The 16,713-nt window shown below is 48.5% G+C and overlaps 1 protein-coding gene across 2 annotated transcripts; it reads left to right on the forward strand.

Moving 5' to 3' along the window:
• The first annotated feature begins 228 nt into the window (after positions 1–228).
• On the forward strand, positions 229–14,253 carry LOC127566621 (DLA class II histocompatibility antigen, DR-1 beta chain-like). 2 transcript variants are annotated; one of them, XM_052009121.1, is made up of 6 exons: positions 229–706; positions 3,108–3,365; positions 4,328–4,609; positions 10,067–10,171; positions 11,284–11,370; positions 12,868–14,253. In XM_052009121.1, exons 1-6 carry the CDS (start codon positions 619–621, stop codon positions 12,936–12,938), a joined length of 891 nt encoding a protein of 296 aa, XP_051865081.1. In that variant the 5' UTR covers positions 229–618; the 3' UTR covers positions 12,939–14,253. The 2 variants fall into 2 exon arrangements, with proteins under 2 accessions (XP_051865081.1, XP_051865083.1); XM_052009123.1 differs by lacking the exon at positions 11,284–11,370 and having other exon boundaries at positions 233–706.
• Positions 14,254–16,713: the final 2,460 nt, after the last annotated feature.

Consider the following 16,713-nt stretch of genomic DNA (forward strand, 5'->3'; position numbering starts at 1 on the left):
CCGCTCTATGACTAATTCTGTCCCAAAGAAGAAAATGCATTCCAAAGGGAGGATGAAGCAACAGTGGCTGACAAGGGAAATCAAAGCAAAAAAAAAGGGCATACAATATTGCAAATATTAGCTGCATGGCGAAACTGATGGCATGCAAATAATTATAACAGCTGGCATGCAAATTTAAGTAACAGGAATAATATGGTGTTGGCTAAACGTGGGCTTGAATACTCCTCGTTGCATTCTTCTGAATCGCCGTGGACGATAAAGCAGAATTCGGAGTGACGGCCATTCCACACCTTCCTCTGGCACCGGCCGCCTCCCCGCGGGCAGAAGCCCAGGTGCCGAGGCGGGACTTGGCACTGATCGTCTGCCGCTGCCAAGGCTGGGCTGGGCGGCCGTGTGTGAGGCGGCCATCGGCTCCGGGCGTCGAGTGGAGCGGCGGCGGGAAGGAGGGAGGAACCGTTGGGCGGGGGGACACCCCCCCCTTCCCACCCCCAGGCTCGCTCCCGGGGGAAGAGGCGGGAGAGCCGCGGGCGACCAATCAGCGCTCGGCTGGCTGGCGGTTCGCTTGCAGCGCGCGGCTCCCAGGCGCGCGGCCCCGCCGCCGCTCCCCCGCGGGCCGGCATGAGGCGGCCGACCTCTGCCCGGCTGCTCGTCGTCGCAGTCGCCCTTGTCGTCTTCGCCCTCCTGCTGCGCGGCTCTGCGGCTCAGGGTGAGATGCGCTGCCGGCAGGGGGAGGGGGGAGGTGGACGCGGAGGGTGAGGGGAGGTGGGATAGTGGGTACGGAGGGTGAGGGGGGAGGTGGGTGCGGAGGGGGAGGTGGGTGCGGAGGGTGAGGGGAGAGGTGGGTGGGGAGGGGGAGGTGGGATAGTGGGTACGGAGGGTGAGGGGGGAGGTGGGTGTGGAGGGGCAGGTGGACGCGGAGGGTGAGGGGGGAGGTGGGTGCGGAGGGGGAGGTGGGATAGTGGGTACGGAGGGTGAGGGGGGGAGGTGGGTGCGGAGGGGGAGGTGGGTGCGGAGGGTGAGGGGAGAGGTGGGTGGGGAGGGGGAGGTGGGATAGTGGGTACGGAGGGTGAGGGGGGAGGTGGGTGCGGAGGGGCAGGTGGACGCGGAGGGTGAGGGGGGAGGTGGGTGCGGAGGGGGAGGTGGGATAGTGGGTACGGAGGGTGAGGGGGGAGGTGGGTGCGGAGGGGCAGGTGGACGCGGAGGGTGAGGGGGGAGGTGGGTGCGGAGGGTGAGGGGGGAGGTGGGTGCGGAGGGTGAGGGGAGAGGTGGGTGCGGAGGGGGAGGTGGGATAGTGGGTACGGAGGGTGGGGGGGAGGTGGGTACGGAGGGTGAGGGGGGAGGTGGGTGCGGAGGGTGAGGGGGAGGTGGACGCGGAGGGGGAGGTGGGTGCGGAGGGTGAGGGGAGAGGTGGGATAGTAGGTGCGGAGGGAGAGGTGGGATAGTAGGTGCGGAGGGTGAGGGGGAGGTGGACGCGGAGGGGGAGGTGGGTGCGGAGGGTGAGGGGGAGGTGGGATAGTGGGTACGGAGGGTGAGGGGGAGGTGGGTGCGGAGGGTGAGGGGAGGTAGGATAGTGGGTGCGGAGGGTGAGGGGAGGTGGGATAGTGGGTACGGAGGGTGAGGGGGGAGGTGGGTGCGGAGGGTGAGGGGGGAGGTGGGATAGTGGGTACGGAGGGTGAGGGGGAGGTGGGTGCGGAGGGTGTGAGCAGGCGCGGGGTGAGGGGGGAGGTGGACGCGGAGAGTGAGGGGCAGGTGGGTGCGGAGGGTGAGGGGAGGTGGGATAGTGGGCACGGAGGGTGTGAGGGGAGGTGGGTGCGGAGGGTGTGAGGGGAGGTGGATGCGGTGGGTGAGGGGAGGTGGGTGCGGTGGGTGAGGGGGAGGTGGGTATGGAGGGGGTGGTGGGTGCGGAGGGTGGGGAAAGGTGGGTGCGGAGGGTGAGAGGGGAGGTGGGTGCGGAGGGTGGGGGAGGTGGGATAGTGTGTGCGGTGGGTGAGGGGAGGTGGGTACAGAGGGGGAGGTGGGCGCCGAGGGCGAGGGGAGGTGGGTGTGGAGGGTGAGAGGGGAGGTGGGTGCAGAGGGTGAGGGGAGGTGGGTGCGGAGGGTGGGGGAGGTGGGATAGTGTGTGCGGTGGGTGAGGGGAGGTGGGTACAGAGGGAGAGGTGGGTGCGGAGGGTGAGGGGCGGGGGGTGGGGGAGGTGGGTGCGGAGGGTGAGGGAGGTGGGTGCGGAAGCAGGAGGGTGAGGGAAGGTGGTGTGGAGGTGAGAGAGGTGGGTGCAGAAGGAGGTGAATGAGTGGAGTTAGGTGCGGAGGTTGAGGGAGGTGGGTGTGAAGGATGAGGGGAGCAGGGTGCCGAGGGCGAGGGGAGCTGAGTGCGGAAGGAGGTGGGATAGTGGGCGCGGAGGGCGAGGGGAGGTGGGCGTGGAGGGTGAGGGAAGTCGCTGCAGTGAGGGAGGTGGGTGCTGAAGGAGGTGGGTGAGGGGAGGTGGGCGTTGAGGGTGAGGGAGGTCGATGCAGTGAGGGAGGTGGGTGAGGGGAGGTGGGCGCGGAGGGCGAGGGGAGTTGGGCGTTGAGGGTGAAGGAGGTCGCTGCAGTGAGGGAGGTGGGTGCAGAAGGAGGTGGGTGAGGGGAGGTGGGCGTTGAGGGTGAGGGAGGTGGGTGCAGAGGGTGAAGGAGTTGGGTGCGGGGGGTGAGGGAGGTGGGTGCGATGAAGGAGGTGGGCACGGAGGGTGAGGGAGGTGGGTGCGGATGGTGAGAGAGGTGGGTGCAGAAGGAGGTGAGCGCAGAGGGTGAGGGAGATAAGTGTGAGGGGAGGTGGGCGCGGAGGGTGAGGGACATACTGATCCGGCACTGCCAAAATCCCGAATGTGCTGGATTATTGGAGTTTTACTATACAAGGTTGGAGAGAGAGGCGGTTCTTAATCCCCTGTTGGAAAGGTGGCAGGTATGGTACCATTTTCCGCCAGCATTGTAACACTGGATGGGTCAGAATGGTGGTATCCACAGAAGGGATAGACAAATTGCTATTTCACCTCAATTAATTTTCACATTTAGAACGAGCCATGTCACCCTTGCGATTGACTAATGGATTGATTTTTATTTGTCTTTACCAGGGATGCACATAGCCCAAATGAGTTTTTCCGGTGAGGGTTCAGAGTTCTCAATGGCTGTCCTGAGGTTTGCTTATAATGGCGAAGAGCTCATTCACTTTAATTATACCACAACCAAGTTTGTGGCCACCAACCCCCTTGCAGAACCTTACGCTGATGAGCTGAATCACAATAAAAGAGTTCTCAAAAACGTTGCCCGCTATATTCATTACATGCCTTTTATCTTGGAGGTCGTTGAACAGGCCATTCAATCTCTGACTGGTAAGTTTTTTTTCGACGTGATGTTCAAACAGGCTGACAAGCAGCTTCTTCAAATTATGTACCACATGTTGAAACACTCTGGTCTGGCATTCAGTGGTTCAACAACTCCTGTGGTTTGGCATGTTTTGAATCTGTGGTTTAGATCTATACTAACTAAGATCTAAAATTAACCAAGCTCTGTACTAACCTGCAGCTAATTAATCTACCAGCACAAGAGTGTCTGAAAGAACAGTTCTCCTGGTCACAGGAAGATGATCAGGGGGACAATTTCTGTGGTCCAGACTTTCTGTGGTCCAGCACCAGTCAGGTCCCAAGGGTGCCGGACCAGAGAGTTTCAACCTTTATTATGATCTGAATTAAGATTGTGAAATGATTCCCATCGATTGCAGAGGAACCAGGTGGGATCAGGAAGGGGCAAGTTTTTCACACAGAGGGTGGTGGTATATTGGAATGAGCTGCCAGAGAAAGTGGTAGGGACAGGTACGATTACAATGTTTAAAAGACAAGTTGGACAAGTACGTGAATAGAAAAGGTTTAGAGGGATATGAGCCAAACTCAGGCAAATGGGATTATCATAGATGGGCATCTTGATCAGCACGGATAAGTTGGTCCGAAGAGCTGTATAACTATGAATCTGAGTTGCTACAATTGAGAATGTGCTCCTCAGAAAGGCTGTGGAAGCAGAAGTGGTTCTAACTTTCAAAAAGGGGAATTGGATAAATTTAACTGGGTTGTTGGGGAGAAAATGGGGGAGAGGGTGCATCAAAGCAAAAACAAATCTGTTTGCAATCGTTTGCCTGCAGTGCAAAGGTACTGAAGCGACTGGGATCGATGCGAGTCAGGCATCGGTCTTTTTAAGAAATGTGAAGAAGAGACCATTTATAATATCTTAAATTCTGTTGCCTTGGCTTTTCCTGATGCCATGACCATGTTTAGACTCAATGTGCTTCTCTCCACTGCAGTGAAGCCTTCCATCACAATAATCCCAAGGCACCTGAAGGAGGAAGAAAATGTCTTGGCCCTGACTTGCAAAGTGGATGGATTTTATCCAAGGGCCATCGATACAGCCTGGCTGCGGAATGGTGAAGTGATCGACCGGGGGGTGTTAAAGAGCAGCGTTTTACCAAACAAGGATGGGACATACCAAATCAGGCTACAGGTCAACGTTGACCCCAGTGAGGGCAACACCTATGCCTGTCGAGTCAAGCACTTAAGCGTTACTGGCAATCTGAATGAAGTTTGGGGTAAGGCTCAGAGTCTGAATAAGCCACTAGCCATTAATTCAAATGTCCAATAGACTGATGACAGTCTGAGCTGTGACTCAATGTCTTTCCAACACTACAGCATAGATCTTTAGACACAGGAAAGCATGATTTCCCATTGTGCGTAAATAGCCAGAAAGCACCCACCCTTCATCCAGTGATGAAGGTAGCTTATTTAGAATGGAACGTAATTTCCAAATTATAGATATATTCACATCCATTGAAGGTAGATATTGAGTTGCTTTAGCTCCATTGCTGGTGCTCCATCATACATTGACTCTGCTTGCCCAGCATGTTTGTTCTTTTCCCAGGTCCTTAATTTTCTCAAGTAATTCGTTCAATCTTTAACAATGTGGGAAGTGAGAGCAGGAGAATGTCATTCAACTCTTTGAACTTGTTCTGCCATTCAATAAGATCCTGTGCCTTGGTTCACTTTCTCTGCAAATCCCCTTTGTGTAGAAATCTACTAGTTCCACCCTTGAGGCCACTCAAGCACCTGAGCATTAGTTTCTCTCTTTGGGGATGATAATTCTCAAAGTTGACAGTCCTTTCTATAAATGACATTTCTCTTCATCAGGGGCTGGCCACTTATCCTGAGACTCTAATTCTGAGCTCTCCAGCCCAAGGAAACACCGTCTCAGCATCAAAGCTGACGCCGGCAGCCCAGTGGCGCAGCTAGTGGAGCCGCTACCTCACAGTGCCAGAGACCCTGGTTCTATCCTGACCTTGGGTGCTGTCTGTGTGGAGTTTGTATGTTCTCCCTGTGATCAAGTGGCTTTCCTCCGAGTACTCCAATTTCCTCCCACAGTACAGTATTAATGGTAGGACTCTAGGCAGTGTGGAGGATCAGAGGGATTTTGGGGTCCAAGTCCATGGGACGCTCAAAGCAGCTGCACAGGTTGACTCTGTGGTTAAGAAGGCATATGGTGTATTGTCCTTCATCAATAGTGGAATTGAATTTAGGAGCCGAGAGGTAATGCTGCAGCTATATAGGACCCTGGTCAGACCCCACTTGGAGTACTGTGCTCAGTTCTGGTCACCTCATTACAGGAAGGATGTGGAAGCCATAGAAAGGGTGCAGAGGAGATTTACAAGGATGCTGCCTGGATTGCAGAGCATGCCTTATGAAAGCAGGTTGAGGGAACTCGGCCTTTTCTCCTTGGAGTGACGGAGGATGAGGGGGGACCTGATAGAGGTGTATAAGATGATGAGAGGCATTGATTGTATGGATAGTCAGAGGCTTTTCCCCAGGGCTGAAATGATTGCCACAAGAGGACACAGGTTTAAGGTGCTGGGGAGTAGGTACAGAGGAGATGTCAGGGGTAAGTTTTTTACTCAGAGAGTGGTGAGTGCGTGGAATGGGCTGTTGGCAACGGTGGTGGAGGCAGATACGATAGGGTCTTTTAAGAGACTTTTGGATAGGTACATGGAGCTGAGAAAAATAGGAGGCTATAGGTCTCTAAGGTAGGGACATGTTCGGCACAGGTTTGTGGGCCGAAGGGCCTGAATTGTGCTGTAGGTTTTCTATGTTTCTATCCCAAAGGTCTGGAAGTTAATTGGCTGCTGTAAATTACCCGTGGTGTGTGGGTGAGGGATAGAATCTGGGAGGAGACTAAAAAATGGGATTAATGTCGGATTAGTGCAGAAGGGTGGTCGATGGTCGGCGTGGGCCGAAGCGCCTGTTTCCATGCTGTATCTCTGTGATTGTAAACTTCCATTGGCTCTCAGGACCTGGCAAACGCAGTCTCCCCCACAAGCAGAAATGTCATTAATCCTACCAAATCCCTTTATAATTTTAAAGACACTAATCATCTTTAATACCCCTAACTCTTAATACCCCTAACTCTTCTGTCATTAGAGCCATAGAACACTACAGCACAGAAAACAGGCCATTCGGCCCTTCTAGGCAGTGCTGAAACTTTATTCCACTCATCCCATTGACCTGCACTCGGTCCATAACCCTCCAGACCTCTCCCGTCCATGTATCTATCCAATTTATTCTTAAAACTTAAGATTGAGCCCGCATTTACCACATCAGATGGCAGCCCGTTCCACACTCCCACCACTCTCTGTGAAGGTTCCCCCTAATGTTCCTCCTAAACCTTTCACCCTAAAGCCATGTCCTCTCGTACTTATCTCTCCTAATCTAGATGGAAGAGCCTACTCGCATTAACTCTGTCTATACCCCTCATAATTTTGTAAACCTCTATCAAATGTCCCTTCATTCTTCTACGCTCCAAGGAATAAAATCCTAACCTGTTCAATCTTTCCCTGTAACTCAACTCCTGAAGACCCGGCAACATTCTAGTAAATCTTCTCTGCACTCTTTCAATCTTACTGATATCCTTCCTATAGTTAGGTGACCAGAACTACACACAATACTCCAAATTTGGCCTCACCAATGTCTTATACAACCTCATTCTGAACAAGTGGGCCACAGCCTATTCAGTCCTTCCTAATCAGCACTTATACCTTCAAAAGTATTCAGAATAACACATTCTTCAGAACTCCAGAGGGCATCTTAATCTGTCCTTGTGGAAGAACTCCCTCTTCCCAGGAATCAGTGTTGTGTAAGTACGCTGAGCTGATTCCAAGGCTGGTATACCTGAGTTACAGAGGCACTGGTCCAGATCTGGTCTCACCAAAGCCCTCTACAATTTCAGAAAGCCTTCCCTACTCTTGTCCTTCAATCCCTAGCAATAAAGATCCAAGTACAATCTGTCTTTCTCACTGCCTGTTCCACCTGCATCTTTGATGCAACTCTCACCTTCAATCAGTCCTTATTCTAATAATAAAATACTGTACCATCTTTTATTTTGCTTCTAGTTTGATCACAGGTTTAAACTCCTTTATTATTTCAGCCACTGGTGAAAATAAGCATTTGCCTTTTTGAGCCCATTTTATTATGTTGAACACTTCTTTAGGGATAAAAGCTGGTCATGAGATACTGAACAAGCTGCAAAAGTCAATTTCTGCAGAAGAGAAGTGAGTGGAGTTTAATTAAGATAAATGTGAGCTGTTGCATTTTGGTAAGACAAACCAGGGCAAAATGGTCAAGCCCAGGGGAGTGTTGTGGGACAGAGAGACCTCGGGGTGCAGGTAGTGGTGACACAGGTAGACAGTGGTGAAGAAGGCATTTGGCAGGCTTGCCTTCATTGGTCAGGATATTAAGTACACAAGTTGGGACGTCATGTTATAGCTGTACAAGACGTTGATAAGGCCACATTTGGAGTACTGCATACAGTTCTGGTCACCCTGCTATTGGAAGGATGCCATTAAACTGGAGAGGGTGGGAAAAAAAGGATTTCTGAGGATGTTACCCAGACTAGACTTGGATTATAAGGAGAGACTGGATAGGCTCGGACTTTTTTCCCTGTAATGTAGGAGGCTGAGGAGTGATCATATTGAGGTTTATAAAATCATGAGGAGCATAGATACAGGGAAAAGCCAGAGTAGGCGAGTCCAAAACTTGAGGACATAGGTTTAAAGTGAGGGGGGAAAGATTTAAAAGGGACCTGAGGGGCAACTTTTTCACACAGAGGATGGTGGGTATATGGAATGAGCTGCCAGAGGGAAGTGGTAGGGGCAGATGCAATTACAACATTTAAAAGGCATTTCAACAGGTACATGGATAGGAAAGGTTTAGAAGGATATGGGCCAAGCACAGGCAAATGGAACTAGTTCAGTTAGGCAACTTATACAGACGAGTTGGGCCGAAAGGCCTGTTTCTGTGTCTTAATAGCTCTGTAACGGATAACAAAGATGATGGAGGTCTTTAAAATAATGAAGATGTTTAATAGAGTACATGTTTCCACTTGTGTAGGAGACACAAACAAGGAAGCAACAATTGGCAACTCGAGGGACTCAAAGAATGGTGAGAATGTGGAACTCACTCACACAGTGGGTGGTTGAGGTGACTAGCAGATGTGCGTTTAAGGGGAAGGAATTCAAGAGCAGTGAAACAACAAAATACTGGAACTAAATTAAAGAAATGGGTTGATAGTCTTTCAGCCCACCATGTCCACGCCAACCATCAAGTACCCATCTTTGCTAATTCCATTTGCCAACACTTGGTCTGTAGCCTTGGCTACAAGTACTCGTCTAGATACTTAAACGTTGTGAGAGTCTGCCTCCTCAGACAGTGCATTTCAGATTAAAATCTTCCTCCTGAGATCTCCTACGAACATCTTACACCTTACCCTAAAGCTATGCCCTCTAGTTTTAGACAGCTCTAGTATGGCTAAGTTTCCTAATTCGGATCCACCCCAAGTTACAAATGCCTGACTGACGTACATACAAAGAAGCATTAGGGGGACTGGTGGGATGGATTTGCCGGCTGCTGCAGGGCTGCAGGCACCTTCTACCACCTGGAAATTGATTCACGGCCGCATTTCCGACTTGCAACCTGTCCAGGTTTGAACAGTTTACAGGAACGGTAACCTGGGAAGGACCTGTTTCTCCCCTATCTACGCCCCTCTATAATTTTGTATACTAGAATAAATGTTCAAAATATTGAGTCATTCATACCAGGAAGTCTGAAATGTTATTCAGGAATATAATAAGAGGGGTACTAGTTTATAAAAATAAACCATTGGGCTTTTGTAGTAACCTAATATGCAATGTGATTATTTTACTCTTAAGTAGCAATGACACTGAATTTTAGCCTAATCACTGTGGCTTGACTGGCATGTCAAGGAGTTGGGTAACAATGGTAAGCACTCCATTTGTTTCCTGGTGCATCAGACTATATTTTGATTGTTATCCAACTGGCACATATCCTTCCACAGCATGAGAACAAGGGCACATTTTGATTTACAGGGTCTTAGATGTGTTTAAGCAAAATCTCTTTGTCTCCTTCAAGAGGTTCTTCAATCTGGGTCACTTGTAGGCTGAATAGGGTAGAGGAGGTAAGGAGGAAAATCTCTCCTAGATTCCTGCTTCTGATCAGTGATTCTGTTATTTGAATACACCTCCATTTCGGTGCCCTCTATACTGTTGAACGCTGGGTTCCTGAGTGAAGAGAAGCCACCTGGAGGGGATAAACAGAAGGTGGTCAATGCTCCTGAGAAGAGTTAGGGGAAGCATGTAGATTGTTGTAAACCCTTGTCAGTACAGGAACTGAATTAAAGACAACTTTTGTAAGGGGCATACTGTTGCTACCTCATTGAGCTTGAACCTGGCATATATCCAGTGACGTTAACCCTGGCATGGGAGTGAAGGTGCGATGTACACAAAATGTTAGAGGAAGAGATCATTGGGTTGGTTTTAAACAAGCTTCAAGCAGTGATGCTGAGAACAGTGATTCTGTCCATCCTTCCTGTTACATTGGTCAAAGACCATAGAAGTCTGGCGAAGACTTTAAAGTAGGTGCAACGACCCACTGCGGCAAACTACTCTCCACTATAACATCTTCTGACTCTAGTTCTCTGATTTTCCCAGTTCCCAAGAATAAAAACATGCCAGTCTATGGATATGTGGTTGGAGTAATCGCTGGGATAATCGGTATTCTGATTGCTCTATCCGGAGGAATCATCAAATGGAAAGGTAGGAATATTTTTGCATCAATCCAGGAAACATTTTCCTTTGTAAACCTCTCAGTCCCTTTCAGATGCCACAGTTTTCTATGTCTGCAAATTCGATGTGCCAACCTGGCTACCTGTAATGATAGTTAAACCTTTAAATTATTGAAATGAATTTTCTGCTGCAGGAGAAGCTTTTCGATACATTTGGAATGTCGAGCATTCGCTCTCTGATAAGTTGCTCAGAAAGTTGCATGTGGAACATCTGTAATGGAGTTTCCTCAGTGTGTCTATTGCTGTGCAGATAGAGGTGATAATTCCAAAAGTTCAGTGCTCGTTGTAAATTTCAAGACATTTCTCAGAAGTTGTGACCTAATGAGTGAGATGGGCAAAGTTTAACTTGTGCTCATAGGTTTGTGAGCTAAGGGTGGAAAGGAGAGTCAGTCACCTTTTTTTATTTCAAAGTCTTCTTTTCCACAGGGTGGAAGTGTGAAATACTGGAAGGCAAAGGTTCAAAGTGAGAGAGGGAAAGTTTAAAGGAGGTTTGCAAGACACGTTATGTTACACAGAGAGTGGTAGGTGCCTGAAACATGCTGCTTGGGGAGGTGGTACAAGCAGATACAATAGCAACGTTTAAGAGGCATTTAGACATACAAATGAACACGCAGGAAATGAAGGGATATAGACCACGTACAGGCAGATAGGATTAGTTTAATTTGGCATCGTGGTCGGTGCAGACATGGTGGGCCAAAGGGCCTGTTCCTGTGCTGTACTTTTCTATATCTCTAAAACGTATTTTTATTCATACAAAATATAAACAGGAAACACAATATAATTGAACATGTCTTTCTCTAGATTTATAGTGTTATCAAGGCAGTACCTTCATTGTGTCTTCCAACCAATACATTCTACTTACAAATCACCAATGCCACTCATGTGGCCTCTTTGAACAGTACATCCACCAAGTGTTTAAGAAGCTGTTACATAGGACCCAGGCCGCGGTAGCAGGCTTTAGATTGCTGTCTTTCCCCATGTCACCTTTGCATTGGCTGCCCTGAGCTTCAGCGCGTCCCTCAGTAGCATTCCCTCATGGACACCTCATTGCACTCACGTTGTTTATTGATTATTTCTCTCCAGTGCACCATGACCGTGGCTCACAATCTGGGCCGAACCAGAGACAAGCCATCGCACTTTCAGATGCCCGTGCCAATGTTACTTATTCAGGTAATACCTTCCTCAGCACAAGACACAAATAGCCAACCAGAAATGTCACTTTCGGCCATTAGCAAACATGCCAGTTCCACAGGGCTTTCCTCGAGCTAATCAGTCGCCCTTTTCATTTCAATCACCTGCTGGCAGCGCATTTGCTTTAGCATGTTAATCATGCACGCACAATCTTAAGAAATGATAGCTGTAATTAATTGCAACCTTGCACTCAGCTTCTTTGTTTTGCTTGGTCCATGCCCTCAGCACATGTACGGGGCTCTAGCCAACTTGCTTCATGGAGCCTGAAACAGGATCTACAGCCTACTGAGTCCCCACTGACCATCAAGCACCCATATATGCTAGTTCTAAACTAACCCCTTTTTTCTCCCCTTATTCCCATCATTTCCCTCCCTATTCTACCACTCACCTACACACTAGGAGCAATTTACAGTGGCCAATCAACCTACCGTCTGTACTTCTTTGGGATGTGGGGGGGAATCTGGAGCACCCAGGAGAAGCTTATGTGGCCACAGGTAGAACAAGCTCCACGTAGACAGTACCGGGGGTCAGGATCGGACTAGAGTCGCTGGAGCTGTGAGACAGCAGCTGTTACCACTGTGTCACCCTCTTATGGGGAGGCTCTGTAATCTTGTTCCGTGTCCCTCTAAACCTTACCTCTGCTACCGCACAGAACAAAAAATTTTAAGTTTAATTCTGAGCTGTGCTGAGTTGGTCATAGATGTGGTGAATCAGAATCAGATTTATTATCACTGACCTATGATATGAAATTTGTTGTTTTGCGGCAGTAGTACAGTGCAAAGACATAACATCTATAAATTACAAAACAGTGCAATAAAAGGAATAATGAGGTCATGTTCATGGTCCGTTTACTTAAATGGGTTGAAGCAATGTTACTTACCCCATTGTCTGTGGCTGCAGGTTTGCAGTAGTTTTAAACAGGAGAATTTGATGATCCCTTGGGAGCTGCACACAAAAAGCAAGAAGTCACTTCTCTCTGGTACAGATAGGGATGCAATAACCTTCTGAGGAAAATGATTTGGAAGAGGAAAAGTCAGCGAGAATTTCTCTTCCTGATCCCCATCCAATAACTCCTGATGTGCAGACAAATGTGTGAAGATAGAATCAGGTTTAACTATTGTCAAGTACCCTGTTGATGCTGACAGTCAGGGCACCTGGATGAAATACTGGGAAGAGGTACTAATGTCTGTGGAATTGGTACCCCTGTGAAAGGCAGTGTTTTCAGAATATCCTTTTGAAATAGGAGAAATGATATTAAGTGAGCATATTGGAGTCAGTGGAAATCTGTTGTTGTGCAATCATTGCGACAGTGCCAGCATTGTATCTGGTAAGTATAAGAGCAAATAGTGCACACTATGCACACGGGAAGCTGGGGTCAGGAGAATGTGACACTGAAGTGTTGCAGACCATTCTTGACTGGTGCTGCCTTGGCATTCCCTGGTTTTCTGCATCATCCCTCTCCTCTTTACTTCTCAGAAGTCCGCTCGCAGGGTGAGGCTGACCGTCTGTGTGAAGAAGTTGGACAGTTGCCGACCCTGACTCTGTAAGCGTGACAGGATCTTAAAAATGAACTGTCAAATTCGGGACCTGCGAATACTTGGAGATCTAGTGGCCACCATCTACATCCTCATTGGCCTGGGTGAATTTGACTCCACCACACAAATTCAAATGCAGCTGTTTGCCTACTAAGGACCTTCATGTGTTTAACTGATGCGCTGGAGTCCAGCATCAGCATAGTCAATGCCTGCAGAGAAGTTATTGAGAGGTGCTGAATCCAAGGTACAATTAGTCAAAGTCCAAACACAAACTGGAGGAACAGCACCTCATTTTCCGTCTTGGGACCTTAACAGCCTAATGGCATGAACATCGAATTCTCCCACTTTAAGTAAAGAAACCACCCCCCCCCCCCCCACCTTTCTTCTTTCCCCTTTCCTAGCCTCTTTTTTCCTTCTTGCCGTTTTTTTCTCTCCTTTTCCTCTCCTCCCCTCCCCCCATGCAGTCTGCCTCCATACCTTTGACCCATCCCCAGTAGATCTGCAATCCCCTCCTCCGCCATATCTGCCTATCACTATCTCTTACCTGCATCTACCTGTCACCACCTTGTGCCCACCCCTGCCTCCCCTCTTTTGTCCACCTATCACTGCTCTGTTTCCCCCCCCCCCCTATATATTGGGATTTCCCTTTTCCTATCTTCAGTCCTGAAGAAGGGTCCCGGCCCAAAACGTTGACCACCTGCTTTTCTCCTCGGATGCTGCCTGGCCTGCTGAGTTTCTCCAGCATCTTGTTTTTTCCATCTGGATTCTAGCATCTGCAGTCCTCTGTTTCTCTACTTCTGACTGAAATGTTTCTCTGGTCCCACCTGCTCGTACAAATGAAGAATTTTTAAAGATTCAACAAGTCTGAACAGCTCATTTTGTAATCCAACAGCTAGATGGTGCGGATGCTAGAAAACTGAAATAAAATCAGAAGATGCTAGAAATACTCAGCAGGTTGAGCAGCATCTCTCTAAGAGAGAGAAACAGAAAATGCCTGATCTAAGGTCATTGACTGAACTATTAGCTCTGTTATTCTCCTCCCCACAGATGCTGTCTGACCTGCTGAGTGTTTCCAGCATTTCCTGTTTTTATTTCAGATTGCTGTGCTTTATTTTGGAGTGTAATTCTGTCCCAGCTTTTGCACCTTATGGTTAAATATCCCCTGTAAGTATCGTTTTGAGTCCCACTTTTTGCTGGGACCTCTTAAAAGACAGGAGCCCGTGATGTATTGAATCATTCTGTGTGTCTTACACCTGTTGCATTGCAGCATTCCACTCTTATCACTGTACATTGAAACCACTATATAAAGCAAGTTTCTTAACCTCTCTGTGCTTTGTAACTATTACTTGATGTAGGCCACTGATGTTGGATGTGGACATTGTTGATACAACCGGTGTCTTCCTTCTGAAGGCAGTGGAGCTGCCATGTGTTATTAAACTGTTCCAACAGTTAAACTCTGATAATCCAGCACTCCCAAGACTTGGTGGTGCTAGACTAGCAGATTCTCTGGACTATTGGATCTTACTCCTTTTACTACTCCAGCACAGTTTTATTTCGCTTTTTTTTTCACATGTTACACACACTCGTATAATTTTTTCATCGGACCTAGTGAGTTTAAAGGGAGCAGCACACTTAGCCCCGGTAAGTTTAAAAGGAGTGGGAAATAGAACCTGGTGAGTGTCAAAGTAAGCTGGAACATAGGAGCAGTCTGGACCCTGGCTGTGGTTGCAAACCTACTTGCATTCCTGACTCCCGGTGTTCATGGCTCAGTCCACAATCCAGACCCTGGCTCCAGCTGCACACCCTGCTCATGTTCCAGACTCCCGGTCCACATTCCAGACTGGGTGACTCAGATGCAGAACCATCAGGAGTTACCAACAATTGTTGGGCTGGGAGTTCCCAGATTTGGACCCGATGATGATGAAGGAACAGTGATGTACTTCCAAGTCCGAATGCTGTATGACTTGGTGGTGTTTCCATGAATCTGTTCCATTTATCTTCGCAGATGATAAAGTTACAGGTTTGTGCAGTGCTGTGATGGAATCCTTGATGAGTTGCTCCGTGTCCTGTCAGTGGTTCACACAGCAGCCCACCGTGCACTGGTGGTTGAAGGAGTTTAGTGTGGAATGCAGGTTGCGATGCAAACTAGGTGCTTTACCCCAGGTGGTATCAACCTTCTGGAACATTATTGGAGCTCCATCTACCCAGGCAAGTGGAGAGTTTCTCACCACACTTTTGACATGTACCTTGTAAGTGGTGGTAAGGTTTGGGGGAAGCTGGAAGCTGTGTCGCTTGCTGCAAGATCCCAGATCTAAGTCTGCTCTTGCTGCTGGGTGGACTGGTCTAGTTTAGCTTTCTGGTCAGGGTGTTGATGGTGGGGTCTTCACAGTGTTAATGACATTGAACGTCAACGAGAGTTGGTTGGACACTTATGGACGAATTGGTTATCACCTGACACTTGTCTTGAATAGTCACTTGACGCTTACCAAACTGAGCTTGCAGAGTCACAGAGAGATACAGTACAAAAACAGCCCCTGTCCGTGGCAATCATCAAGCATCCATTTTTACACCTATCCTACCCAAACCCATTTTATTCTCCCCACATTTCCATCAACCAACTTGCACTTTTTTTTGTCCCCACCCCACCCCTAGATTCTACCACTCAGCTGCACAAAAGGGCAATTTACATTAGTCATTTAACCCACTGACTTACACATTATTGGGATGTGAGAGGAAACCGGACCACCCAGGGGGAACCCGCATGGTCACAGGGAGAACGTGCAAATTCCTCACAGCCAGTGGGAGATCGGGATTGAATGCCAGGACCCTGGAGAGTGTTGTAGGGCAGAGAGACCTAGGGGCACAAGTACATAGTTCCCTGAAAGTGGCGACACAGGTCAACAGGGTGGTGAAGAAGGCATCAGTCAGGGCATTCAATACAAGAGTTGGGATGTCATATTGTAACTGTACAAAACATTGGTGGGACCACACATGAAGTATTGTGTGCAGTTCTGGTCACCTAGCTATAGGAAGGATGTCATTAAGCTGGAAAGGGTGCAGAAAAGATTCACAAGGATGTTAATAGACTGGAGGGCTTTGAGTTATAAAGGAGATACTAGATAGGCTGGGGCCTCTAGATAGATAGAGGGGTAACCTTCAGATTGCTGTACTTCCTGCCCGTTGGTAGCTGCAAGAAGAAGGACTGACCATATGATGGTGTGAAGATGGTGTGATCAAATGACCATAACTACCTTCTTCTATACAAGGCAGGTGTTGGAATGTTAGCCCAACGGTTCCATTAATTTCAGTTTTATTAAGTCTCCTCTTTAGCATGTGGGCAAATCCCTCCTGAGTCAAGGGCCATTGTTCTTCCTTTAATCTTGTGATTCATATTGGGACCAGGCTCTAATGAGGTCAGGAGCTGAGTGGTCCTGGTGGAACCCTAATTGGGAATTGGTGAACAGGCTCTGTTCTGTCCCCTTGCTATTCTCAGTAAGTCCCAGGTTGTGTACAACACAGAGGAGTCAACATCCAAACACCTGCAGATGCTGGAAGTCTCAAATAACAACTGAAAACACTGTGGTGTACGGGCAGCATCGGTGGAAAAAGAGAAGTTAACAATTCAGCTGCATGACCTTTCTCAGAATGAAGAAAAGTTTTTAAACTTCTGTGATAAACAAGCCTTTGCTGCTCTTTCGCAGTTAGCACCACCTTTTGCATTATTCCATCTCTCTTGATGTTCACCCCATTATAGACTTTACCTACATAGGAGCAGAATTAAGCCATT

This window comes from Pristis pectinata, chromosome 43 (assembly GCF_009764475.1).
Source record: "Pristis pectinata isolate sPriPec2 chromosome 43, sPriPec2.1.pri, whole genome shotgun sequence".
NCBI lineage: Eukaryota > Metazoa > Chordata > Chondrichthyes > Rhinopristiformes > Pristidae > Pristis > Pristis pectinata.